The 13,710-nt window shown below is 39.2% G+C and overlaps 1 protein-coding gene across 5 annotated transcripts in view; it reads left to right on the forward strand.

Annotated features, from left to right (window-relative positions):
* Positions 1–13,710, forward strand: part of KLF3 (KLF transcription factor 3) — a 29,818-nt gene that overhangs the window by 10,979 nt on the left and 5,129 nt on the right. For 3 of the 5 annotated variants that reach the window (XM_063401769.1, XM_063401767.1, XM_063401770.1), the window contains 4 exons: positions 2,197–2,293; positions 7,655–8,150; positions 9,021–9,171; positions 13,465–13,625. In XM_063401769.1, coding sequence (XP_063257839.1) covers positions 2,237–2,293; positions 7,655–8,150; positions 9,021–9,171; positions 13,465–13,625 — 865 coding nt within the window. In that variant the 5' untranslated portion in view covers positions 2,197–2,236. Of the gene's footprint in view, positions 1–2,193; positions 2,294–7,654; positions 8,151–9,020; positions 9,172–13,464; positions 13,626–13,710 lie in introns of all 5 variants that reach the window. The other 2 variants (XM_063401768.1, XM_063401765.1) reach the window with 1 other exon arrangement.

A 13,710-nucleotide genomic window follows, 5' to 3' on the forward strand; every position in this document is an offset into this window, starting at 1 on the left:
TCCCCCCTCTTCCCCCCTCTTCCCCCCTCTTCCCCCCTCTTCCCCCCTCTTCCCCCCTCTTCCCCCCTCTTCCCCCCTCTTCCCCCCTCTTCCCCCCTCTTCCCCCCTCTTCCCCCCTCTTCCCCCCTCTTCCCCCCTCTTCCCCCTCTTCCCCCCTCTTCCCCCCTCTTCCCCCCTCTTCCCCCCCTCTTCCCCCCTCTTCCCCCCTCTTCCTCTTTTTCCTTTCTTTTCTCCCTTCTTCCTTCACTAAAGTAAAATTGATATCTTACTTTGTCCCTGCACATACAAGCTAAAAATCAAAGGTTTCTGGAAACCTGAAAGGAATTAATTCCAAAGTCCTATGTAGGAGCTCTTGAGTGGCTGCATTTTAGTGTAAACTTTTTTCATGTCTAAAAGTATAACTTTTCTGCTTTCACAGTGTGGATGAATGTGCAAGAATATGAATGATGCATAGATACGTAGATATATTTTCTAGCAAGTCAGTATTCTGAAATGTTAGTTCTAGCTGTGTGACATGTTGAAACCTGAAAAAGATAACTAGGTAACAGTTATCTAAACAATAACAATTCAAAGACAATAGTATAATTAATAACCTTCTCACAAACATACTTAAGGTATTTACAGAATTATCACAAGTTTTAGCAAACAGTGCCATCTTACACAACTGCTTTCAAACTAAACTACATACTAACTTTAAACTGGAAATGGCATTAAGCTGCATTATTTGTTTCACTTAGTTTTGCCATTTGTTTTTGTCAGGCCTTCAACTTTTATAAGGTGAATTACGAAGATACTATAATTTACTCTGCTACTTGTTTGTTTCCATTATTCAAAGTGCACAGTGTTGTAATATATTTCCAGAAGTCTTTAAACTTTATTTATGTACCTGAGTAACTAATGACAGACTTGTAACAGCTCATGCCATCTTTTTCTGGAAGCTCTTAACAAATTTTGATTTATAAACACATGTTGACTGCAAAATCGTTCATTAGTGTAGGCTAATTAGAATTGTTTTAGTTTGGCAGGTACATCTTTAAATGTTCATTTACATTTCTGAGAGAATTTCCCAGCCACAGCTACAGGTCTGTTGGTGAGCCTTCAGCCTGTCCTGCGGGGTGAATTGGGGATGGTGGACCTGGCTGTATTTGCTTCTTTCCAATGCCATCTACCGGCCAAACTGAATTTGTGTCATTTACTTTTGTCCTCGCATCTTAAAAGAGGCTGTACCGTTTCCAGGCAGGGCTGTGAACTTTACAGTGTGTCCGGTCAAAACTTGCTCCTTGGACATCAGTCATACAATGTACGACCTCGAGTGATTTATAAACAGCTTGGCAACATCTGAATGTCATTGTGAGCAACTTCCCTTTGCCTCCCCTTAGCTTCTCTGGGTACTCTCGTGGCTTTACCCAGAAGAGGTGTCTCCTTTCCTTCCCAGCAACTTTCCAAGATGCCCATGGCAAATGTGTAGTACGACAGTTATGATATGCTTTGTGCTAATACTTTTGTTTCAGGCATTTAGAGATGGGACAAGTAAGGTTGAACACTGTAGAAAAAAACCCTGAAGCTGCACAGAATGCAAGCAGATTTTTTTAAAGTGTTTTTATTTTGCATAGTTAGCATAAATAATTGTTGAATTGTCAGTAAATCTATTATGTTATAATATAATATAATATAATGCCATTTTTTTCTGTTAAGTCATTGTAGCATGTTGAATGTAGTCCAAGTTAGTCTTGAATTTTAATCTTTTTTTTGTGTTGATATCAGTGTCACTGTATGTGATCTATTGAGTGTTTCTATTGGGACTCTTTGGAAAAGGAGATCCTCTCAAGAATCAGTTCAGTCATATAAACAAGATTATTCTGAGGTTGTAATGTTGGTGAGAAATGTCTGGTCTAAACTGTGATGTGTTAAAACACTTTGACAGCTAATGAAAGTGAGAATTCTGTGGTTTTGGTGTGTTGACATGCATCACAAAAATTCAATTTGACTTTCATTAAAGTGAGCAGATCTCCCTCTGTTTCAATATCAATTTGGAAAGAAAAAGCTTGCAATACATTTAATCAAAGAGTTAAAAATCTGTGTTAAAGATGGATAAATATTCACATTGAATCTGAAAAAATAGTAAATTCTCTACAATTCAGAAAGTTGATTTGGGTATTTCCTGTGGCTTTCTAACACCTTGTCTTTCCGCAGCAGGACAGAACCTCAGAGGCATCAGAATAGGTGAATTAAAAAGATGCTAATGTTTGACCCGGTCCCTATCAAGCAAGAAGCCATGGAGCCTGTTTCAGTGGTAAGACTTCAAATATATTGGCCCTAAAGACTGCTTCAGTTTTTCTACCTTTAGATGCATAATGAGATGTAATTAAGCTTTGGACTAGCTTAGGAAAGCTATATTTTGCTCTTAGTGCAATCAGATCCACGTTCTAGGAAAACTTCCTGTCGTTTATTAATTTATTGCCTTAAATGACTGACCAGTTGCCTATCAGAGGAGAGAGCACCCATGTATTCCTAAACCACTGCTCTGTTAAATATCATCTCTGTAGTTCATGCTGCTGATGGAGATGGATTGAAATGAAGTTGCCACACTTCATGGTGAAGTGGCAGTAGCCTGTGGTTTCAATGTTACACCTTTGAACTATGTGAACAGCTTTTTTGTTGTGCCTGTTTTTCTCTTGATTGTGTTAGCAGGTGCCTGTGGCTAACTCTGCTCTAAACTGCAGAAAATTAATCCTGCAAAAACGCAAACCAACAATGGCTTTTTGCTGGATAAACTGGTTGCACTACTTTACCAAATGAACAAATGAGAACTAGGGCAGTGGAGAAGGAATGTGGGGGAAAAAGGGGGAAGAAAAGACACTTCTTTAAAATTGGGTCAGTTGTCCATGAACTTAGAGTATTGGGTCATCTCAGAGAAGAGTCTGATAAGCAACAGCAGCAGGCACATGTAGGTGGTAGCAGTACAATGAGAATTGTGATGATACAGGCTGCTGCTGAAAGGAAAGGTTTTGACTTTGCTCCCTCCATACCAGCTTACCAGCTTTGTGTCTCCTTTGTGTGATTGAAGAATTGTGTGGTCCTAGAATGATTTGGAACCTTTGGTTCAGCACAATGAATGGTCAGAATTGCTAACCCACCAAATTTTTTTTTTTTTGTCAGATCAGGAAGCTGATTTGACTTGTGTACAGCTGCTCAGTATTAGAGCAAGGGGACGGGGAAGAATAAGAGAACAGGACCTCCCCTTTCAGCAGTAGCCTGCAATAACATATTAAGTGTAGCATGAAACCACACCCCTAGAAAGGCTGATCCATTAGAAGGATGAAGTTACTGTACATAACTCAGTATGTATTAAACTTGTGCTCTGAATAGCATCTTTCAAAGTTTGTTTCCTGTTTTGTTTAAAATAAAGAGTAATTTTCATAAATATAAACGCATCTGTAAGCAGTCTGATTTCTTCAGTGCTATTAATAACACTTCTGAGAATTAAGTTTATATGCATTTTAAAATTACAGTTTGACTTTCATGGGATTTATTTGCTGGAGAGTAATGATAGAAAAATAACTGTCACTGAAAGAATTCCAATATTTGGGTCAAGAAAGAGCTTTAATATTGGCCAGCCTGTCTGTCACTTTAATCACAGTTATTGTGTAACTATATTAAGATTAGTGGTGATTATCTGCTCTGATCTAAGATTATCTAATGGTGTGCATTGAAATCAGAAAAGAGGCTGATTTTACAAAAGAGGTGTCATTGCTCTCTTTTGGGCCACCTTTTATGCACATCTGCCTTCATCTTCCAAAGAGGGTTCTGTAGTGGTTTGGGGTTCTGCACAAGACACACAAGTGCCCCAAACAGTTGTGTGCTTCTGCCAGATGGGCAAGGTCAGTCCCTCAAAAGGCTCACCAGGAGAGGAGCAAACAGTCTTTCCCAGACCCAGATGAAGGAAAAACTGCAATGGGAAGAACAAGGGAGCATTTCTGAGCCAAGTGCATTTCAAGACTGGAGTTCCAAATACTGATTATTCTGTACCTTATCCTTCTCCTTGTGATGTGGTGCCTTCCATGCATTGATCTCTGGAGTCTTCTCATAAATCAGTGTAATCACTGTGACCAGCTGTTAAAGACTACTCAGAGCATTTTACCACATCTGTATGTTTTTCTTTTTGCCATTGTATAAGGGGGAAAAAAGGCAGAAAAGAAAAAGCAGAAAGTCCAGAGGAAAGTATGGTCTCTGAAGTTTCCACCACTGGACACTGCTTTGTTTTCCCTCAGGCTGAGGACCATATGTGTTTTAGCTTCTGACACACACAGGCTGCTTAGCCCCAAGCCCTTGAGATCCCCAGCTCTTCTTGGCTCTTCTTGTGCCTTCCTTGGAGCGCTGGTGCCACAAGAGAAACTGCTCTGGAGACACCTCTGCAGGGAGGTATTGTGATATGGAGAGAACATAGGAAAGGACAGCAGCCACCGAGTGAGTTTGTTTTCTTGACCACCTTTTGAGGAGGTGGAATGAGAGAGAAACTGTTAGTGTGATGTTGAGAAGCGCTAAGCAGAGCAGTATGGGCTAACATAACCTGGAAATCTAAAATCAGGATTATTTGTATTGCATGTTTCATTCTGATAGACTCATTGGAGGCCAGATAAAATTAAGCTTCTTAGGAATAACTCACTTTTCTGTCTGAATGTACACTGTAGGTGTAAAGTCTGTCTGTCTTTAAAACATCACAGTAGCTGGAGTGGAAGGAGGAAACTAGTAATGGTTTTGACACCACTGTGTTTCAGGGTGTGTGGCTGAAAGGATTAACTTACTTCTCAGGTGACTGAAGCTTGCACCCACACTATTTCATCACTCTGCCAACAGCTCATGCCATTTATTGAAATGAATTATTGAACATATATTATGATAGTTCTTAATGAACTACCAACAAAGTCATCCAAGTCCTACCTAAAGGACTGCCTGTTTGCTGCGAGGACTTTTTAAACGTTTGGACAAATACCAGTTACCATTTGGTGAAACAAGTTGCTTTTTTTGTTTGAATTGGAATAAACGGTTTTTCTCTGTGTAGCAGAGTAGTAGAGAGAAGACTTGGTCAGGCACAAGAAGTATGACACTGATGATGTGGGTCATGATGATTAGATTTATTGATAATATGGTATCTAAATATTGCCAATGTAGTATATAATATAATGAGGTCTAAAGGGTTATAATACATATATAAAGAGGTTCAGCTAGAAATGTTTTCAGTCTTTGGCCTTGCAGAATGCACAGCTACAAAGGAACAAAGCACCTGTGGAACTACTTCAGGGTTTTATCTTTGTATATGACTGAATCTTGGCATTTTTAATCACCCATCCAAAAGTGAGTGTTCCAGTCCTCACTGTGGGAGTATTCTGCTGGCCTCCCTACCAGGGAGGGGGGAATCTACCTGGAAGCTGCCCAAAGTCCCAGAAGACCAGTTTGCCTAGTCTCCAGCAGCATTTCTACCCTTTTGGAGGGTGTGCACCAAAATCAATCACAGTCATTATCACTGCCCCATCAAAGATTGCATAAACTATGTGAGTATCCAGACAGTTATTCCTCCAATTCCCACCTAGGTATTCTTAGGATAAGGTTACACCTAGGGATGCTTGTTCTTAATAGACCCATTGGCCAAAAGCATTCCTGGAGATTTAAATTTCACAGGCTTTTTCCTTTTTAGCATTCTTGCAATGGAAGAAAAGTTCATAGGCAATGGCATTGTGATCATCCCTGACAAACCTGCAGCACTTTAAATTCACTGATGCTTATTGGTGGAATGTTTAGAGTTTGTTAAAGCTGGGTGAACTCTGTACTGCAAACCAGTAACAGGAGTTTTAACAGAAGTATTTAGTGTTTCTTAGCTGTTAAAATTTTGATTTTTTGGCTATGCCCATAATTTGATCAGATTTAATAGATACTAAATGCTGTTAAATAATTTATTATATCAATATTTAGTGGTCTCCATCACTTAAAATGCTAATAATTTCATTGCTTGGCTCAGCGGTACTGGGGAGTCTACACACAGCACTTCTTGCAATAATGGCATTTAATAAAATTCTGACAAACCAATTACCATCAAAGATAAATGTTTCTAGAGATGGCATTTGTAAGAATAGCCATAAAGAGAATATATAACTTTCAGAGATTCTATTTACTGTCTGAAGATTATTCACCATTGTGTGTGCTGCTTTATTTGAATGTTATATGGACTGAGTGACTCAGCTTTGTTGTTTTATCACAGTGTTATGAATACAGGAGGAAAATTTAATATTTTCTAAACTCATTATTTCAAACAGTAACTGAAAAGAAGAAAATTACATTTGTGTCATTTTGCAAAAAGACCTCCAGTTAATATTGCCCTTTAAAATGAACCAAGTGTTCCCTCACAGGGAAGACAGAGGTAAGAAACCAGGAAGGTGTATTGACAGAAGTGTTCATCCCAGCAAGAAAAATAATTTAAATGTTATGGAAATATTTTTTTAAAAATACGGTAGTTTTATGCTTCTGATCAGTTTCACTTTATACCATTTTGAATATCTTTTAAATCCCACTCATCAAAATATTTTTGGTGGCCAAAGATGTAATTAGTTTGTTAAGTTTAGTTTACTTGCCTAAAATCCAAAGATAGCATTTTATTTCAAAAAGTTGACAACACAACTAAAAATTTCTGTGGATTACATTTTCTGTGTCTTACTGCTATGTTAGAGTATCACATCACTTTCCATTGTGACTTAGCTGTTAGCTAACAGCCTGTTTTCAACAGTTTTTAAATGCAGTATTGGTCTAGATATTTGTTAATACTGCACTCTGCAGTTGATGTTAATACTTCCTGGTTTACAAAAATCACTAGATATGTGTGTTACTTATATAATACATATATATATGTAAATAAATTATTACTAAATTGTGGAGATCATCACATAGGTGAAGATTAGCTTCAGTGTTTATATTGTAATGGGAAGTGCTAGCTACTACTAGCAGGAATATTCTTGCAACACACCAAATCTTTATCCTTGTACTAATTTTCCAAAATTAGATTGGCTAGTTAGCTGCTTTATATCTGAAAAAAATCGTTTAGAAAGGTTTAGATTTTATCTTTTCCACCCTTGAGTGTCTCACCTACTTACATAGTTCAGCTGAGTATTTTGTGTTGATTGTAGGGTTCAGGTTCTTAATTTCTTTCTTTAGTGATGATTGTTTTTCAGTTAATTTGAAATTTTGATTTGGACCCAAACTTGCAATTCTAAGCCCAACTGAACTCCCCTCTTGCCAGAATTGATGATCCTCAGTATATAGTTATATGCTTGGCATAGCAGATGTGTTTCCCAGGTCAGTTAAGAAATGTACAGCTTAATATAAGATAGGCAATTTTAAAGGGAGAAAAGTTATTGAATAAGCCTTGAAGATTTGTTTTCATAATCTGTTTTACATTGCTTCTGAAACAGTGAATCAGAACTTGATTAACTTCCTGTGTGTGGAATCTGAGGCTTAATTTAATTCACTTTTATTTAGAAAGTACATTAAAGTGCTTCTTCGTTTTGCCTGTTTTATTGGCTGCCTTTCTTTTTCAGCAGTAGCTGTGTGTATGTTTTGATTTATTTTTTGATTTTCTGTATTTCTTTTCCACTCCTTCTGGCAGTCATACCCATCCAATTACATGGACCAAATGAAGCCAAACAAATACGGCGTCATTTATTCTACACCAAGTATGTTGCCCAATAAATTCTACTCAAACCCTGAAGGACTATCAAATGGAATCCAGATGGAGCCAGTAGACCTTACAGTAAACAAGCGGAGCTCACCACCTTCAGCTGGAAGTTCTCCTTCCCCACTAAAATTTCAGACTGCGCATAGGAGAAGTTTCCCTGGATTGACTCTGTCCTCACCCAGCTCACCTCTCAGTAAATTCTCACCGTCACCCCCAGGAGTACAGCCTCTTTCTATGCCAATAACCATCCCACCTGTAATGGCCGCTGCTCTTTCACGCCACGGACTGAGGAGCCCTGGGATACTCCCAGTTATACAGCCTGTTGTGGTCCAGCCAGTTCCTTTCATGTATGCTCCCCATCTCCAGCAGCCCATCATGGTGTCCACAGTTCTTGCAGATGAGATGGAAACTCCAAGTAGCATGCAAGGTTGGTGTTGTCAGGATTCCTTTTTACGCTGTTGCATCCCGATAAAATAACACAAATACTCAAGCACTTGGTTTCTGTGGGTTGCTTGCATTTTAAGAAGTGGAAGATAATTTGTGTTCTTCCAAAATAAACAGGGCATAGAATTTGTTGTGTAAATATTTTACCAAACTTACCAAGGTTATAGGATCACCAATTAGGTTGCAAAGACCTCTGAGGTCATTGAGTCCAACCTGTGACCAAACACCACCTTGTGAACCAGACCAGGGCACTGAGTACCACATCCAGTCTTTCTTTAACACCTCCAGGGACAGTGGCTCCACCACCTCCCTGGGCAGCCCATTCCAATGCCCAATTACCTTTTCTGGGAAGAAATTCTTCCTAATGTCCAGACTAAACCTCCCCTGGTGCACCTTGAAACCATTTCCTCTTGTCCTGTCTCTGGTTGTCTGTGAGAAGAGACCAACCGCCACCTACAACCTCCTTTCAGGCAGTTGTAGAGAGTGTTCAGGTCTCCTCTGAGCCTCCTTTTCTCCAGGATAAACAACCCCAGCTCCCTCAGCTGGTCCTCAAAGGACTTGTTCTCCAGACCCTTCACCAGCTCTGTTGCACTTGTTTGTAGCTACATAAACTATTGATCTACCAAGATTTGGACTGACACATCAGACTGATGAAAATGAATAGAAAGATTTTGAATCGCAGTTCATCAAGAGATAACTAAAACGGAAAGATTTTGTATTTAGTATAAATCGTCATAGTAAAAGTAGAACTGATGGATTCGTTTTAGCTATAGATTTTTATGTATATTATTTATTTCCATAACTCTTCATAATTTTATGTGTTGCTTTCCCTGTCCTACCCTCTCCCATACAGTGCCTGTCATCGAGTCTTATGAGAAGCCCACACTGAAGAAAACAATCAAAGTGGAGCCAGGAAGCGAACCATCAAAGACTGACTTCTATCCTGAACAAATGTCACCTCCAGTGATGACCTCGTTGTCTCCTCAGCAAGTAATGCTGCAAGAGTAAGTAGCTAACAGTAGTCTCAAGATCAGCAGAGGAATGGAAAGCAATTTACTACAGCAGTTACCTGTTCTGAGGAGTGGGAAGGATTGTTGCTATGTTTTAGAACATGTGATAAAATACAGGAAAACATTCATTCCTCCCATCACTGTCACTGTCACCACTGTGAAATGTGATTTCAACTTTCTTTTCCCCCTTCTTCAGCAATACAGGAGTTGATACATATTTGTACATTGCAATAGATTTGCCATTTATATAATGCATTTCTAAAGTGATGATAGGTCCCAGTTCCACAATTTACTGAAAGTAGGACTCCTAATAATCCAGTGATAACCTATTTGCGTAAAACCAGCAGCAAAATTGAAAGAAACTGAAAAGACAGTTCATACTGATATCTCTGTTCATGTTACTTGAAATACCTTTCTTTGAAATGAGTGTTGTGACTCTCTTCCTGGAGGACCTCTTTGTCTTTTCAAAAATTTTGCCTGCTTGGTGGAAAGAACCTCTTCAGGCTTACAAGTTGTGTGTATATCCAGTGAAAATGCATTTTTACCTGAGACCATTTTTCTGGGAGTGATTTTTTTTTGGCAGCGCAAGTAGTTTGTGAAGCTTTCTTCTCTCACAGCCACTTGTTTCCATCCCAGTATTAACTCATTGGGCTGGTATAGCTGTCACTGGGGCCACTGCATGAACTGGATCACAGATCTAATGGGTTTTAAAACAGTGCTGTTTGAAGAAGAAAGGAGAAGGGCTAGAAGAAGAACTTAGGTCTAGGGCATAAACCTTTTAATTGAAAACATTAAAGAGTTCTCAAGAAAGTACCTGAGGAGCGATGGGCACCCTTCCACATCCTGTGTTCCTAGGGAAAATCATGTCAACTTCCAAACCATGGAATGACCCAGAGCCTGGCTCATCCTTCAGCAGGCAGTGCCCTGTAGGAAGGCAGGCTGGCAGCATGGCTCTGGCAGAAGCTGAAGTTGGGAGCTGAGCAGGGCTGACAGCACAGAAGCCCAGGATCCATTTCTTCCCTCTTGCTCACTGTTACCCTTGAGGTGGTTGTGTTTGACCTCACTTCACAGAGTAGGGGAAAGAGGGCTTCAAGCCAGACACTCAAAACCCAATGTGAGTTTGGTTCAGAGAGAAAGAAAAGCGTAGGATGGGTGGGTGCTCTCCTGTATTTCCTCCAGAGTGCAGTCTCTGTCCTGCTCATGGCCATTGGGTTCAAAAGCACACCACAGCACCAGGGCTGGCTGCATTCCACAACAGCCTTCTTGTGGGCGCCCCTCCTTGTCTTCAAACAGTCTAGATGCAGCTCCTAAACAGCAGGCTCTTTGTAATTAGTTGACAGCTAGCTTTTATAAACTATGTTTATATGCTATTTCTTTTAAATCACCTTATACATTTTTTTGTAATAAACATACTACTGCTAGGTCAGGACTATCAAATGGTTCGGTTTGTTTGTCTTTGTTAAGTTTCTTCAACAAGAGCAAACCAGTAAGTGCTGTTCCTGGCTGGTACCACACCCTTCCTCCAGGGCTGAGACTTCTGCAGACTTGTCACCTGCATTAGTGATTTGCATTATTTATTTCCCAGTGGGTCTAGTTTCCCCAGGAAGCCCATCCACTGAGCAAAGAATATAAAATTTGGTGTAATGCGTAGATTGCTTTGTTACAGAAAATATTTGTATGTGCAGGTTTCCAAAGCATCTCCTCTGCTTGCCCATGCAGAGTGTTATGTTCATGGAGATTCTGTCCTTGCATTGTAACAGCTTAAATTGCTTTGTAGCTGTCCTGTGGAGCTCTAGTTCTTGCTCCTAGAGCCAGCCCTTTCAAGTTCACATTCTGCTGTGTCCAAAACAAGATTATAAATTGTGTTTCTTGTCATTAAAAAAAAATACATAGACAACTCACACAAGTTACAAGATGAGATACTTAAACCTTTATTTAAAAAAAGATGTTGTTGTCTCACAACTTTATAAGCTATAGGCATTGAAGTTTTTTTATCACTATTCATTGGTTCCAGCTGCCCAGACTGTACTATTCAGACATCTAAGCTTACCCACATTAAAGGGGCATAGGAAACCTTTAGTGTCACTGAAGTGACTTATTTAAGACTTTCAAGTGACTTAATTTGCTTTAGTGTTAGTTTTTGGCAGTATATCTGTCTATATCTGGATATCCATATCTAGCTATCTATCTGCCTATCTATATATATAAAATAATGTTGGTGGCATTTCTGTAGAGATGGCTGAACTTTCTGGTATGTCTGATAATTATGTGCAGTTATTTCTAAAATCAAACTTGAGGTAATAATCTCTGGCCAGATGTAAGGAGCCTCATTAACATATTTTCATGCAAGTTTCAAAGTCTAACTCATGCTGTCAACATAGTGCTGTGGTAAAGAAGAAAAAGCTGTTGAAGTTTTAATGTAATTTTTGAAAGATACTCTTACCTATTGAAGAGTGACAAACAGGTAGACTTACATGAACTTACATCTGATTGTAGAAGAGGGAGTGAAAGAATTAGGGCTGAGCTTTTATTATTGGCACTTACTTAATATTTACCTCTGAATTTGACACCACCCTAGCCATTTTTTAAAACTGCCACACCCTATCAGATTATTGATAACATTCTGTTGTCTTGCCAGCCTCCTCTCCCATAAGTGGAAAAGGAGACATTCTCAGTGCTTTTTCCAGACACTTGTAGACTGAAAATATAAATCACAAATGGTGTATGGCCAATATCCTTTTTCTCCCTTCTTCTCCCTTTTTCTCCCTTTTCCCAGATGTTGTCTAGGACTAGCCTCCACACATAATTATTTAAAGCAAGCCTGTTTGCTGTCCTAAACCAGAGCTTCTCCAGAAAGACTGGTATGCAACTGCATTAAAACTGAGCATTGCTCTAGAGAGCCATTTCTTTGGAAGCTAGAAACCTGCCTTCTTATTTAAAAGAGTGTGTACATCTCTGTCTAACATCACCGTCTGGGGTTTCCTGCCATTATAATATTTTTAGCTAGATTTAATGTGTACTTGAAGAGTACATCACTCAACAGTAACAGAACCACCCAAGAAAGCATTTGGCTCCCAGTTTCCAGCTTCTAACTCTTAAGAAAAGCATCAATAACAGACAAGTTGTCCCACATCAGTAATCCCCATCCTGCTGCTGTGGGGTCATAGAAAAATCTTTCCTTCTTAAGCCGTGCACCAGATTTTCTGTCTTCAGCACATGCTCTTTATTTTGCTGAAAGTAGGAATTCAGTGTTTCTGAAAATTAGGCCTTAAAGGAACTTGTAGTAAGTAACCAGTGGAACCCAGTGTAACAAAACAAGTTGATTGGTAAAAACATGTGAAATACATTAAGTTAGAAAAGATGGGAGTTCTAGAAAGCTCCTTTCTGTTGCATGGAGGAGCTGACTCTGCAACAAGGAATGCTAATTTCTGCACTTTATATTCTACACGTACCTTTTTGACAAACACACGTTTTCTAAGATTGATGTGGAAGAAAGAATCAAGATTGTCTCCAGTGCTACAGTGGGGGCATCGTTCAACAGTCAAAGACACCTTTTAAGAACCTTGTATGTTTTCATACATGTGAACACTTACGGGTATGTTTGTTGCAGAAGTCCATATGTAGTTCATATATGTCTTACCTGCACTGTACCTGTGGGCTTCTAAAGTGAAAAATTATGTTTATGAAGGTGGATGGACAACTTCAGACATCCTGTGGGTGTGGCACATAGGCTAAGCTCTACTTTTAGGAATTGACGTCAGTGGTACAGGGAGGCCACACCCTGCTGCCAGCAGCAAACAGGAAATTCATGATTACGTTCTAAAGGAGTGGCTGGAACAATAAAGATTGAGTTCTGCTGTGAAACCCTAAAGATACAATTTCTTTAATAATATGGAATAGCTGTTTCCAATTACAATCAAATTAGCTGTATTTGAAGGAAAATAATAGTGAACAAATACAAGAAAAGTTCACTCAGGGTTTAAGAAATCTGGGTTTGAGTAAAAAACATGAAGTTGAAGGGGATTTTTCCTGTCAGTTTTAAAAAAGAGCTAGGAAGTAGTAAAAATGGCTACATCGTGCCACAAAATGAGTAAACATTTAAAAATATTACTGCTAAAGTACACAAAATTTGCTAAACCCTGTTGAATTTTTCGACATGCATGTAATGTTGTTCTTTCTGCCAAGAGACAGAGTGGTATTGAATAAAAAGGCTCTGTTATGAATCACATTAGCTGAGGTTTGCTGTGCTAAATGTTTTTGATTTTTAACATTATTTTGACTTTGCAGGAATCACCCTTCAGTTATAGTTCAGCCAGGAAAGAGACCTTTACCTGTGGAATCTCCAGACACACAAAGAAAACGCAGAATACATCGATGTGATTATGAAGGCTGCAACAAAGTCTACACTAAAAGCTCCCACCTGAAAGCTCACCGAAGAACCCACACAGGTTTGAGCATAGCTATGCTTCTCTTTCATCAACTCTGGTAAAATAGTAGGCTATGATTGTAATTTCTGCTAATGGCCAAGTGACC

This window comes from Prinia subflava, chromosome 7, assembly GCF_021018805.1.
Source record: "Prinia subflava isolate CZ2003 ecotype Zambia chromosome 7, Cam_Psub_1.2, whole genome shotgun sequence".
Taxonomy (NCBI): Eukaryota; Metazoa; Chordata; class Aves; order Passeriformes; family Cisticolidae; genus Prinia; species Prinia subflava.